The sequence below is a fragment of the Thermobia domestica genome, chromosome 1 (assembly GCF_964235325.1).
Source record: "Thermobia domestica chromosome 1, izTheDome1.hap1.1, whole genome shotgun sequence".
NCBI classification, from domain to species: domain Eukaryota; kingdom Metazoa; phylum Arthropoda; class Insecta; order Zygentoma; family Lepismatidae; genus Thermobia; species Thermobia domestica.
In genome coordinates this window covers 75,522,553-75,537,723 of record NC_137454.1, presented here as the reverse complement: position 1 = coordinate 75,537,723, position 15,171 = coordinate 75,522,553, and the positions used below count along the sequence as shown (strand labels likewise).

The 15,171-nt window shown below is 36.6% G+C and overlaps 1 protein-coding gene across 2 annotated transcripts in view; it reads right to left on the bottom strand.

Annotated features, from left to right (window-relative positions):
* Amacr (Alpha-methylacyl-CoA racemase) overlaps positions 1-14,580 on the bottom strand; it is a 33,278-nt gene extending 18,698 nt beyond the window's left edge. Inside the window, exons 1-3 of one of the 2 annotated variants that reach the window (XM_081759624.1) lie at positions 14,488-14,580; positions 10,712-10,862; positions 496-634 (exon numbers count right to left, since the gene is read on the bottom strand). In XM_081759624.1, coding sequence (XP_081615750.1) covers positions 496-634; positions 10,712-10,819 — 247 coding nt within the window. In that variant the 5' untranslated portion in view covers positions 10,820-10,862; positions 14,488-14,580. Of the gene's footprint in view, positions 1-495; positions 635-10,711; positions 10,863-13,788; positions 14,154-14,487 lie in introns of those variants that run through there. The other variant, XM_081759616.1, reaches the window with a different exon arrangement.
* Between the last annotated feature and the right edge of the window lie 591 nt (positions 14,581-15,171).

Below are 15,171 nucleotides of genomic sequence, written 5' to 3'. Positions count from 1 at the left end.
ATATATGTATAAATTCTCTTGCATACTTATATATCGATTAAATACATCTCGACAGCATTAAATCAGTTTAATTTTTTATTTATATATTTATTAGATACTATAAAATTATAGTATTATAGTATTATAGTAAAATTATAGTATAGAAATTGTATTACTGTTTCTTATGTCTACACAGTTTGATGAATATGAAAAATAAGGGTCAGAACTAAAGAATCCTGCTTACAATGTGAGTCATGAGGAAAATTAAAATGTACATATTATTCTTACTTTGATAGTAACTAGTCAACTGCTACAGCCCTGCTCGCTGGTTTAGCGGCTAGCTCGTGCGCTTTTGGTGCGCGTGGTCCCGAGTTCGATACTCGGTGGAGAAGCCTTGAAATCTGAGCACATTACGATGGTTCGGATTCCACATTAAACTTACGACTTATATAGCCTTGATGCTGAAAGGGACGCTAAACTTCAATTCAACAAAACAAAATTTCAAAAGCTACAAACCTTTCCGAAATGGTTCAATAAGTACATCAGATTCTCGACATAATTTCCTTAGTATCTCTTGACCTTTGGGATTCTTCAAATCTAATGCTAACGACTTCTTTCCATTTGCTAGGCAATCCATTCCAAGTGACCCTATTGTCTACAGAAAATGAGAAAAGGAAGCTAAATTTCATATTTGATTCTATACATACCAAAATAAATATGTAAAATATAAAAATAACCGTAAGTACATTAGTATAAAGATTGGATAAGTTGGAGAAGGATGCGTAGGTGTCATGTAACAAGAAAGTAAGTTGCAGGTTAAAAGGCCGCACATATAAAACAGTAATAAGACAGACAATGATGTAAAGTAGTGAAACCTGGACAATCACAAGAATCCAAGAAGAAAGAAAGAAAAAAATGAAGATGGAAAATAATCAGAAAATTTCGTTAGTGTTTCAAAACAACACCGATAACGTTTGGAAGGTGATTCCTGACACCAAGATAAGACAAAAAGTATAGACCAACCTGGGTGCACAAATGCTTCCTTTCGGAGTTATAGGCTGCCGAAAACATTAAAAAATTAACTTTAAAAGCCGATAGCTTCTAAACTGTGTGACCTACCGTAGTCGGGTCGAGACTTCACTTAGCGACTAGTATGTGCCCTATCCAAATATTCATGTTTCAGAATCCTGCTGTACTTCCGCAACAATTTTTAGGATTTAGGATTTAGATTTCTGGGCTTTCGGCATCTAAGGCTATTTAGCCCGTCACGTTTTGAGGGATGACGTCCCCTGGCGAGCACACTATCTAGGGAATGGGAAGAAAGGAAGCGACCTGGGACCTATAAGTAGGTACTACCCCGGCATTTGCCTGGTGTGAATGAGGAAAACCCAGGAAAACCTCATTCAGGGTGGTTAGCCTTAAAAAGCGTTTTACATTTTTTCGACCGAGTGGCCCCACCGGGAATCGAACCTGGGACCGCAACAATTTTCATAGAGGTAGTTGGTGAGTATTTCAAATTATCTGCCCGTAGCCAAACTCCCTCTATAAAAATTGTTGCATGACTTAGGATTCTGGAACATGGATTTTTGGATAGGGCACATATTAGTTACTACGTGAAGTCTTGATCCGACTACAGGAGGTCCCATAGTTTTGGAGCTATGGACCTTTGAAGTTCATTTTTTCATGTTTTCGGCAGCCTATAACTCCGAAAGAAAGCATTTGCGCACTCAGGTTGGTCTATACTTTTTGTCTTATCTTGTGTCAAGAATCACCTCCCAAACGTTGTCGGTGTTGTTTTGAAACACCCTGCGTAGCATAGCAATCAAATATAAGACTGTGGAATCGCTATTGTAGAGTCAATTTAGCAAATGAATGTTTTCTTCTTCATTATTAAGAATTACTTTATACTGAAATTTATTAAGTATGCAGACTCTGGTGTTGATGCTGAAATTTACTTCCATCATCATCATCGTCGTCGTGTTGCACCTAATGTCTGGATGACAATGTTGAGTCGCAAGCTCATCACAGTCCTTTTATTCAAAAGAGTTTATAGCAGTGTTAGATATGCCAGGGTGTCTATCGGTCACGAAATCAGGAAACGGCCATGTAAGTAAAAAAAAAAAAAAAAAAAAAAAAAAAGTCACGAAATTTATATTTTTGGTCACGATTTTTTTTAATCTATACAAATATAAGTAGAAACTGGAAAATTTTGTTTTATAAAACGTCAAAATTCACTGCCAAAAATGTCTATGATCGGCTTTAGAACGCTACCAAATCGCATGCAAAGCACTCTTTTATCTCATGCATAAACATTCGGTCTAATTTGCACTCAAATTCAGTCTTGAGACTGTCCTTCAGCTAGCATCATTGAGTAGTGGCAATGCAAATCGCATCACATTGCCAAAATCCTTACGCATCTAACCAATTTATTCAACTGTGAGACGACACGAAATTTTTATCGCTCCAGGAAACAGCATTTGAAAATAGAGACAAGTGCTAAAGAATATAGATACTGTTCTTAGTTTTTGAATGTTACGAAATTTTCTGGTTTGGTAAAGAAAAGGTCACGAAAAAGTCACGAAAGTTCGTTTTGGAATTTTAGTATATACCCTGTATGCTACTTATCCAAGAAAAATCTGAAGTGCATAGAAATAGTCAAACATCTTTCCTCAATTTTCAGTATACTTATGAAGAGAGAAAATATTAGTATTAGCCGTGTTGAAGGAGCAGTTTCTTTATACCCAACAGCTTTAAAGTATGATATTCTTCCAGTACTATCAAAGTTGGAAATACGCAGTGGTCAGTACGTAAGAAGTATCATTATCAGGTGTAATGAATAAAGCTCAAGATGTACTACCACTGTCAAGCAGCATTTAGTACCTTGCTCTTACACCCCAAGCGTCAGTTGCATCTAATGAGAAAGCGTTCTGCAAAGTAAAAAATTACATACGTACGACAATGATGGACAATTGACTAGATTCCCTTATGACACTATATATTGAGAAGGATATTATAGGATATTCAGCATTAATTTTTCTTGATTTTTGGATTTAAAGCATAAGATATAAAATTTCGTACAGTATATAAATCCTTGTTTGGATCAAGAATTTGAATGATAAAATCTGACCAAAGCAAATCACTTTTAATAAATAATAGCGTTATAGAAAAACATATAACTCAAAAGCTAGTACTCATCGTAAATCAGAGGATTCCCCTAAGTAGCGCTTTCGGAAATCCCTGTTTTCATCGTCAGCTTAAAACAGTTCGACTTCTTACAAGATAAACACATGTTACACTGTGATAAACATGTTTTACAGTGTTTATCTTCATGTGCTTCATATATTTTAAATCCACTTCGAACAGTTTTAAGCTGAAGATGGAAACAGGGATTTCCGAAAATGCTACTTAGAGGAATACTCTGGTTTGCGGTGAGTACTAGCTTTTGACTTTCTACATATAATCATCGCTCGCAATACAGTGATAATAGTGTATGATACACTCCCGAAACTGTAACACTATTATTTATTTGCTTGCTTTGGTCAAATTTTATTTTTTAATTAAGGCAAAGAAGTTTCAAAGCTAGAATGAACGGAATTCATATTTGAATGAATGCGTATTCAACTAAGAACATTTCTTTTCCTGTAATTGTTCAATGCGAAATTCATATTTATAATTTAAAGTATGTTATTGTTACTAGTAACGTACAGAATATATGAGTTACGAGTTAAAACAAACGCAATTTCACACACAAAAGATACCTTGTTATTGTGGTAATTTTATAACTACCTAAATAACTCTATGACTAATGGAATTCGGACGTTCAATGCCGTGTTCAAACGCTCTTCATTGACTTTTATCCTTAGCCAACTGGTTCCAGTTTCTACCTTGTACTCCTATTTCTGCAAGATCCATCTTAATATTGTCCTCCTCCCATCTCCGCTTAGTTCTTCCTAATGGTCATTTGGTTGTTTTTATAGTAACATTAATACGAGAGAAAACAGAGGAACAATTTTTCCTCTCACTCGCGGTATTCAAATATACGAGGCATGGGATGTTCATTTTTGTAGATGTTTCAAAAATTGGCAGTAAATGAATAGTCTTCTGCAAGAAGACGGTATTCTATAAATCAAAAGTTCATAGTAGATTGAAAATTGAGTTGTTTCTCTTGAATGTTTACCATTCTTGATGTATACTAGGTGTTACAAAAGTGTGTCACAATATTTTGGGAACAAATTCCTCACATCAAAATAAGAAAAAATGTCCATAAGGACCTATGCTTAAAAATGGATAGTTTCGGAGTTATAAGGTGCCGAAAACGTGAAACAAGTGAATTTTAAAAATTCATCGCTCCAGTACTATGGGATCTACCTTAGTCGGGTCAAGACATTACTGAGGAACTGGTATGTGAACTATCCAAATATCCATGTTTAAGAATGCTCCAGTACTTGCACACCAATTTTTTAGAGAAGGAAGTGGAGAGTGATCAAGTACTCCCAAACAGCCTTTCAAAAAAAATGATTGTGCAAGTACCAGAAGTTCTGAAAGATGGATGTTTGAATAGTTCACATACTAGTTCCTCATTGATGTCTTGACCCGACTACGATCGGTTCTATACTAATGGAGTGATATTGCATCTCGTTATTCGGTATATCATACTCATTCATTCAGCACATTAACACACTATCTTGTAAGCCTTGTAGCAGTAATGCGCCATAACGGGTACACTGCTCTTCTCGAAAGGGTTTAATGTAATCTCCTTTGATGCAGAAGTAAAGGCAAATGATTTAGTGAGCAAGAAGTATTCAGTAAATTTCAATATGATTAACAATTTATTTCCAATATATGTAACAACTAGAATAATAGCAACAACTATATATATATTTAACACTTAACAAACAACACTTAAATTGAAGTCTTCCCCTTTCAATTCTTTTGATAGCGGTGTGAACAATTCCACAATTTAACGCCCATAAATTAATTCTATCCAAATTATATTTTAAACCTTTCAATATTAAATCCAAAAATGTTTCAAGTAATTTATATGTTAATTTCAATATAACTAAAGAAATAGTTACATGTGATCCGATGAACATATCCCTCGGAAACGAAGTATTAATCGGTCCAAAATGGCGCAAAAATAAAAAGGTTAGAATTTAGAACATACTTACGGTCCCGTTGAATATGCCACATCAAACACACACTTACAATACGATTATATAATTATTCACATTTCAGGCTTTACTTTCACACCACTTCACAAGCGGATCTTAAATTATTTTCCAACACTATTCACAAAATTTACTTCTATTCCATTTAACGAAAACCATTACAATTTCTAACTTGTATTCTTATATCCAAAGAGTAATTTTAGATCCGTCGACGATTACCTTTTCTTCTGTTCTGACGCTAATCGCGGGTTGACATTTCTACCACAGTTCATAGGTGGCGCTGTTAACTCTCGATGAACAAACGAAGCACAATGTTCATTGAACCTGACCTACTAACATATATCATAGTTGCTAACTGTATGCGGAAATAACTAATCAGCTGTTTTAGTGTCCAGACTAAAGTTCTTTTTTTTTCTTGGAGAAATGTTACAGCCTTCACAACGCATCTGCTCGTGGCAGACTGTGATCGTCGGTATACAGTAGGAGGTGCTGCCTGAGTTCCTCTGTCACCGCAGCCGTACGGCGGTTCTGAGTGACAATCTGCTTTAACGATTGGCGAGACCTATCACTGGAAGTTTTCTCCGACCGTTGTTCTTCTTCGTCTATGTCATTTTGCCGCGAGTCTTCTAAACGGTCATTACCTTGGACACTATCTCTCGTGACACACTTGCCACTTTCGTCTCGCTCGTACCATCAACAATTTGTCCTCTGCTCAACTGACTGCACAGTGTCGTTCTACTGCTCCTTACGTAGTACGAAGTTTGCCCTAACACCACCAACAGGTACCTGGTGCTGTGGTCGCTGCCTGACTGTTGTCAACTCTAGGATATCTTACCTGTTTCCAACTTTAGGTGCTTCCATTAAATTGATAAGTATCTGTTTACTATCCAGAGCATGAAGAGGGAACTATGAATTAAAAAGACACGGAGAGAAAGCGAAGAAATACAAAACCATAAGAAAAGACAGGTGCTTCATAACTGACCGAAATCCACCTTAGCTATAGATTTAGAAGATAACAGCCGCATGGTATCAAAAGTTAAATACAAAAAAGAACAGACCATAAAAGTCAAAATAAAATTATTTTATAACAAACTCAAAAGATGAATACCCTACTCTTCTATCGTAGTATATATTGTTCAAAAAATCGTGGGAAACGTCAATTTTTTGCTTATATCGATGTCAAGGCATAGATAAGAAAACGTTTTAGTGGAAATGGGATGTATGGGAATTAGTTACATATGACATGGTATTTTCCTATCCTTCTCAAGCTTTTTCTAAGGAGTTTAGTTTACCAAATACACCTTTATATATTTATCATGTCTGTCCGTTCACCAGAGAGACAAAAAATCTTGAGATCTGTCTGATGGTCGTTGATGGAAGTGATATTCAAACCGCATGGATAGAAGTCAACAATTTCCGGTTTCGACGTTGATCACTTCCAATCATTAAAATGGTAATAGACACCAAGAAGTGGTTTTCTACAATCGATTAAGCGTCCCAAGAATACATTTTATGTCCAATATTTAACTCTCTACCAAAACCGGAAGTGACAGAAATCCACTAGAACTTCCGGTTTCAATATGTAACAAAACCGATACATGATAGCGAGAAGCGGTTTTTTTGTAATCGATTTAACGTTCTAAGAATAGGTATCATCACTCTCTTTTAACGTTGATCGTTCTAAAGTGAAATAGGTAAGAAATAGCGAGGAGTTGTTTTCTGTGATCAATTAACTGTCTTAGCTCTAATTTCGCTACTAAAACTGACAGTGTCAAAAACCAACCCACTTCCAGTTTTAACGCTGATCGCTATAGAGTAAAAACGATAATAGATAGCAAGAAACACTTTTCTGCAATCAATTAAACGTCCCAAGAATATATTCCATGTCCATTCTAATATCTCTAGTAAAACCGGGATTGATGGAACTCTACTACCACTTCCGATTTCAATATTCATTGAGAAAGTATCACGCCATACAAACCAAACTCTTTCACGTTGAGTACAGGTGACACTAATACTTATTTAAACAATATAAAATACGGTACTGAAGAACAAAGTAAGTATCTTTTCATTTTATTGATATGATTGCTCTTCAAGTGGCTTACATCATAATATTTTATAATAGCTACTACAGTCTAGAAGCTTTTCCAGTTAAAAGATAATAGAAAAATATACTAGTACACAGACTCTCTCCACCATACATATCAAAGCCAGAAGACCTTTCGTACCGTCCTTGAAAGAACAGATTCCGCTTAACTAACTAACTAACTAACTAACTCTATGGCCTATGGAACCCGGAGGTTCAGTGCCGCGTTCACAAAAGCTCTCCACTGACTTCTATCCTTAGCTAATTGCATCCAGTTTCTACTTTGTATTCCTATCTCTGCGAGATCCATCTTAATATTGTCCTCCCATCTGCGCCTAGGTCTTCCTAATGGTCGTTTTCCTATGGGTCTACCAGTCAAGACTTTGAAAGCGTTTCTACTTTCTTCCATTCTAGCTACATGACCTGCCCACCTAAGCCTCCTAGACTTGACGACCCTAACAATGTTGGGTAAACCGTATAAACTATGTAGTTCCTCGTTATGAAGCTTCCGCCATTCCCCATTCTCGTTCCTCTTGGGTCCGAATATTTTTCTCAGGATCCTGTTCTCAAATACTTTCAGTCTATGTTCTTCCCTCAAAGTAAGCGACCATGTTTCGCAACCATACAGAACAACAGGCATGATTATCGTTTTATATATTTTAAGCTTCAAATTCCTCGACAGAATTCGCGACGACAAGAGATTTTGAACCGAATAGTAACACGAATTCCCTGCTTTTAGTCGACATTTAATTTCTTCGTGAATATGATTTTCGTCTGTTAATATTGATCCTAAATATTTGAAAGTATCCACTTTATCAAAAGCATTATTTAATATTTTAACGCCTCCACAATTTGCCGTATTACGGTCCCGACGCACTTCCATGTATTTAGTTTTCTCTGCATTTACTTCTAAACCCATGTCCCTGCAAGCGTTTAATAAGATCTCTGCATTTATTTCTACTGTTCTCCTATCATCCCCTATTAAATTTACATCATCAGCATATGCCATAACCTGGTGAATGCCGTTCAACTCTAGGCCCTGGTTGCTATCTTTGATTTTCCTTATGGCGTATTCCAGCACAAAGTTAAATAATAATGGCGACAACGCATCTCCTTGTTTCAGGCCATTTTCGACGTGGAAGCTCGTGGACAAAAATTTTCCTACCCGGACTTTACTTTGGGATTCACTTAAACATATCTTAATTAATCTAATTAGCTTTCTCGGTATTCCAAGTTCTGTAAGAACGTTGTATAATGTTTCTCTCCTAACCGAGTCGTAAGCCTTTCTAAAATCAATAAATATTTGATGTACCGGGGTATTGTATTCCCACTTCTTTTCGAGTATTTGGCGAATGGTAAATATTTGGTCGATAGTTGATCGATTTCGTCTAAATCCGCACTGATAATCTCCAATAATTTCATCTGCGTATGGGGTCAATCTTGCTAACAGAATATTTGAAAGGATTTTATAAGATGTTGACAGAAGAGAAATGCCTCGATAATTATTACAGTCAGTTTTGTCGCCTTTCTTGTGAATTGGAACAATGATTGATTCTTTCCACTCTTGTGGCAATTCTTCCTTGTTCCAGATAAGGAGAATGAGTTTGTGTATCTTGTTCCACAATTTTTCGCCTCCAGCTAAAATTAACTCAGCCGGAATTTCATCTACACCCGGAGATTTGTGTTTCTTCAATTTCTTTATAGCGGCTTCCACTTCTATTCGATTGGGTTCTGGAATATACGGTTCTGCGGTGTGTATCTCCTTTTCTCCACGCACATTAGTTTTTGGCTGCGTGTTCAGCAAATCGTCAAAGAAATCTTTCCATCTATTTAAGAGGCTATCCGTATCGGTGAGAACTGTTCCGTCAGATTTCTTTAATATATAAGCACGAGGTTGATAGCCTTTCTTAAATTCGCTGATCCCCTTATACATGTCCCGAATATTGTTATTTTTACTATTATCTTCAAGTTCCTTAATTTTAGCTTTCAAAAAATTCCGTTTCTTTGTTCTAAAAGTTTTGGAAGTTTCCCGCCTGATATCTGCGAACTTTTGTGTAGTTGTTTCATTCGGATTTTGTAGCCACCGTAATTTTGCCTGTTTTCTCTTCTCTGCTAGTTTAATGCATTCTTGGTCGAACCATGGTTTGTTCCTATGTATTTCCGCGTGTCCCAATTTTTCTATTGCTGAACTTTTAATGCTATCTCTAATTTCAATCCAAGTATCCTCAACACTAGTGCACTCCGAGTCTTCTAAAACCGCGAATCTATTCGAAACTTCAATCTGGTATTCCTCTCTTACCTGGCTCTCTTCTAATTTCTTTAAATTAAATCTCTCCGTTTTCGGACATTGAATATTACCTTTATTCAACGATAATCTCTTCCGTATTATAGCTACTACCAGGTAGTGATCAGTGTCACAATCAGCCCCTCTAAACGACCGGACGTCAATTATGCTAGATTGTCTTCTTCTATCTACTAAAACGTGATCAATTTGATTATGTGTTTTTCCGTCTGGTGATGTCCAAGTGTATTTATGAACGTCGCGATGTGGGAATTTTGTACTCTTCACGATTAGGTTTTTGGATGTTGCAAAGTTCACGAGTCTAACACCGTTGTCATTACTTTCCTTATGCAAACTTTCGTTCCCTATAATCGGTTTGAAAATATCCTCTCGTCCTACCTTCGCATTGAAATCCCCTAATAGAATCTTCATATGGTATCGCGGGAGTTGGTCAAATATCCGTTCCACTTCTTCGTAAAAACTATCTTTTATATCGTCACCCTTATCTTCAGTTGGAGCATGTACATTTAAAACAATAATATCACACCACCGTCCCTTAAGAGTAATAAAAGAAAGTCTGTCAGTAACAAATTCAACCCGTTTAATTGCTGGTAATATTCGTTTGTGAACGAAAAACCCTGTTCCTAACTGGTGATTTTTATTTCCTTCCCCGTAAAAGAACGTAAAATTTCCGGAATTCTCAGATCCATTTCCTTCCCACCTAACTTCCTGAACTCCTACTAAGTCCATCCTGTATTTCTCTAACTCACTCGTTACAGATTTTAACGCGCCTGCCCTATAAAGACTTCTAATATTCCATGTTCCAAATCTCATGTCCATTTTCTTTTGCTGATGTCGTGCCAAGTTATCAGTCCTTGTCCGAGGCTTTTGTGAATGTTTCTGAACAAGTACCTTTTTTTACAGGATGAGGGTGTTAGCCTTACCCAAACCCCCAAGCTGGAGGACCACTCCTAGTCGTCTGTCCGCGACTGCTTATTCAGTATATTCGCAGATTCCGCTTAACATAAGTTTAATATGTTACTGTTGGGTCTATAAAAAAATAATAAAATAAAAAAGTAGAAAAAATAATTAAAAAAACAAAAACAGACGCAACAATTTTAAATTATTAAGTACAGGTTTCCGATAGTGACAGGTTTCACAGTATTTAGAAATGATTAAATCAAGTAGCACTATTACCTTATCTACTCGAACAACTGATGCTCCAAAATCGGCCAGAATCATTCCACAAAATGGAGCCGGTGCCAAACCAGCTAATTCGATAACACGCACTCCATGCAGCGCCATCTTAGATTGACAAAATTCGAAAGCTGGTTGTAGTCTCAAGAACCTACAATATAAACAGACAGTTATTTTTTTAAGCAAAAATATACTCATTTGTAAATAGAAGAACGTAGTTTGATATTCAAAATATAGTTACATTTCACACATGAGTTTAGTTTTAGTCATAAATATATTACAGAAAAAAAATGTCTAATCAATGGTCTAGTTAAGGCTGCTGAGACTCAATAAATTGACCATGCTCCAGAAAAGTACACTGGACATACATCAGCAATTTGGAACTTTGGCTTAAACAGATAAAACAAGAGTTTTAAGGAAAAAAATAATCACAAGTTTGTGATCTTGGCCAATAATTTACATTACGCAGACAAGAATTTTAGAAATGACCTACAAAAAATGGATTAAAAGATTGTGATCTTGGCCAATAATTAGTTTTTGGATCAGGAGCCACAAAATTTTCGAATAGCCCTAAATTGAGTTTTAATATTTGCTACGAAATTACGAGGGGCGTTCAGTATCCTCTAATACTGACCCCCTTCCCCCTCATGTAGGATCATGATTTTAACATGTGTAGAAAGTAGACATCTTATGATGACTTTATGCCGCAGTGCAAGTTATTTCACCATGTACTTTCTTCTTTGCAGGTGTTTGCAGTAGAGCATCTGTAAGAACTCTGTGAAAATGGAAAATAGTGAGGTTCGTGCGGTCATCAAGTACCTGCAATTGAAAAGCTTACAGCCAAGGGAAATTCATGACGACTTGGTACAAACATTAGGACAGTCGGCTCCATTATATCCTACAGCTGCGAGATGGTGCCGTGAGTTCAGATGTAGCAGACAATAATGCGAAGATGCCCATGCAGGTGTGCCACCATTAACAGTGACCACCGAAGAAAACATTGCGAAGATCCTGGACATGGTTATGGCAGACAGACGAGTTACCATCAGGTATTTAGCAGAGAGTATAGGGTTGTCAACCGGCACAGTTCATAACATCTTGACCAATCATTTGTGTATGAAGAAAGTCTCGGCACGATGGGTCCCGCGAAACCTGAATGCTGATCAGAAGAGGAGCAGAGTAACATTTTCAAGGCAACTTTTGAACAGGTATCGTGCAGATCCAGAGGACTTTCTGACACGATTTGTGACAGTGGACGGTGACAGTGGGTCCATCACTTTGACCCCAAATCCAAACAAAGCTCAATGCAATGGAAGCACACCAGCTCCCCAACCCCGAAGAAATTTCGTGTTCAACAGTCAGCCAAAAATGTTATGGCAACTGTTTCTGGGATGCCAAGGGAATACTGCTGGTGGATTATCTGGAACATGGAACCACAATGACGGGACAGTATTATGCTGACCTTATACCAAAATTGCGAGCTGCAATAAAGAGCAAGAGACGAGGAATGTTGGCGCGTGGAGTGTTGCTGCATCAGGACAATGCTCTCGTTCCCGGTGTTGCCATGGTTGCAATTCATACAGCTGGATTTGAATTGGTGCCTCACCCCCTTATTCACCCGACCTAGCCCCAAGTGACTTCCACTTGTTTTCACATTTGAAGCAGCATCTCCGTGGACACGTTTTTCGGGATGACAATGCCGTCATGGATGCTGTCAACACGTTGTTGCAGGAGCAAAAGGACATCTTCTTTCAACAGGGTAGAAGCTTTGGAGCGGCGATGAACTAAGTGCATCGAAAGGGCAGGGGATTATGTTGAAAAATAAACATATTATCATTTCTATTATATTTTGCTTTCTTGGTGAGTATTAGAGCATACTGAATTAAAATTAGAGCATACTCTCTTAAAATTCTAGCCCTGTTTCAAATACATCACGTGACCCCCTTCCCATTTAAAGTTTCTGAGCGAGATTCAAAATGTAGACAGCAAGATGACGACTGTTCACCTGGCACGCACCATAAAGATTTTCCCTTGTACTAATATAATCCTGCAATTACCAATCCTGGCTATCTACACTTGCTTTCATTTTATAAGGGATAGTAAGAGACTTTTGACTCACCCTGTTCATTTCTCTAACATTACTAAATAAGCATGTTTTATGAGTTGTTTACATAGTACAATATCATGGTAATACAGGTAAATTTAGAGTGCTGTATCATTGTGAAAATCCACTTCTTTTCACTACCCTCGTTTAGTGCATCATTGCTGACGCGCCTGCTCCCTTGAAACGCACTCTTGCGTTACCGCGCGGGCTCACTAGCTTCGTCCTGCTCTGGCTTGGTTAGATACCATTTGTGTTTTTTACTGGCCACATAGTAGTTTTTTGCACTGTGGATTTTATGGCACATATCCGGAAACTATATTTATACGCAAATTGTAGAAGAATCGTAAATTTTCAACAATTATTTCTGGTGGCCCCATAGAATTTTATCTATGCGAAGTGACATATTTTCGTGCCGCCCTGCGGAAACCTTTTAGGGTCAATAAGAAGGAAATTAGTAAAAGAATTACAATTTTTCAACAATTCTTTTAGTATTGCACCAAAATAATGCAGTACATATTTTGTGACATTACGTGTTAGGTTGGTAGGAACCAATAAAGTGAATCTAAGTGTATATGGAGATTATTTTGATCAAGATAAGTGAATGTAATTCTTGTTAACTGATGGTACTCGTATTCTTAACCTGTACGGAATTATTTCGATTTATTAAAGACTACTGTAATTCATGACAAATGTTTTGTTTACTTTATTGACTTTTAGATTCAAACAATGATGCAGCCTACGTTAAAAATGTTATAATTATTATTTTTAATGTCATCCTAAGAAATAACCTGCACACGGACAATTTGTGTTTAATGTTCTTTCTTTACATAAACCATGAATTTACACAATATACAGTGACTAAGTTACAAAAAAAGAAACATCAATTCTTCTGTTTTAATCTTTCTTTTATCAATCTTAAGAAACAGTTATTATTTCTTTTTTAATGCTACATAAATAACAATTTTATACTCACACATTAACTTTATTGTTCCTTGCACTGCCTGAGGAATGACATGCATAAAATTTAGCGTTTAACAGCGAAGAGCCAGTGTAAATTGTTTTCACTTCCAATGTCAAACAAAAACTTGCTTTATAATAATACAATAACGGTCAGTAATATATTCAACGGATCTCTAATGTGCATGTCATTCTTACTCCCGATCAGCTGTTTTTAACTATATAACATACTGGCAGGAATATCGTATAATGTTTGTAAACAAGTTTCATATCAGTGATGATCATGAAATTTTGGTGTAAAATTCCGATTTAACAAATTTGAAAATAAGGGTATAAATAATGTCACAAAATAAATGAAATATAAAAGAATCTGCGAAACCAATCAATAAATATCAGAAAATAAATGTAATATGAAAGACTCTGAGAAACCAATCAATAAAGATTGTTAATAATCAGTGGCGTATTTAGGGGAGACTTCCGGGCTTAAGCCCCCCCGAAATCTTACTATAGTAAAGTATATGAAATATCTTGCAGAATTTTCAAATTTTCAAGCAAAGCCCCCCCGAAAGCTAGCAAAGCCCCTCCCGAAACAAAATCGTAAATACGCCACTGTTAATAATAGGGTGAATGTGCCACTAGTCAGCCCCTCACCAGTAGTCGGCCACTTACGCATTTTCGAAACAAAAATAAGAAAACGTTACGTTTTGACCCTTACCAATATGAAGCTTAGCTTTTAAACATTCATCCTCTACACAGCCGATCACATGTCACACCGAAATGTCACCTAGTGTCGCAGCAATAGGTGGACAAAGAAGACACTATGTTGTAATGCGTGAATCTGCTACGTAAAAAATAACAGACGAGACTTTTTGTTACAAGTGTGTATTTGTTATCTAATGTAAAAATAATAAATATTCTTTTTATTCTTTAATTTGTATATATTAAGGAAATGAAAACAGAATTTTTTTTTTGTAGATTTTGAGCATTTCGTTTGTATAGGGGGGGCCGAGTACTGGAATTGAAAAATGAGTGATTTTCTAATAGTCAGCCCCCTGGGCTGAGTACTGGAATTATCGCATATGTGTGCAATTTCGTCCATCACATGCCCAGACCAAGTATTCACTTCCCTTCTGTTAATAACATACAGCATGACTCACAAATCTTTGTTTTTCCAGTAGTCAGCCCCGGTAAAAATACAAAGGCCGAGTACTAGTGCCTCGAAAGCCAAAAGTCAGCCCTGTTGGTAATTTTACTGCAATTTTAAATATCAATATCCAAATTTGCAAAAAACCAGGTTCCCACTTACTCATTTCATGGAAGTAAATATAAATGAATGAAAAAGGAAGAAAAATGGAAGTTAAGAAATTAAAACGGTGATCAATTCACCAGTACTTAGAAG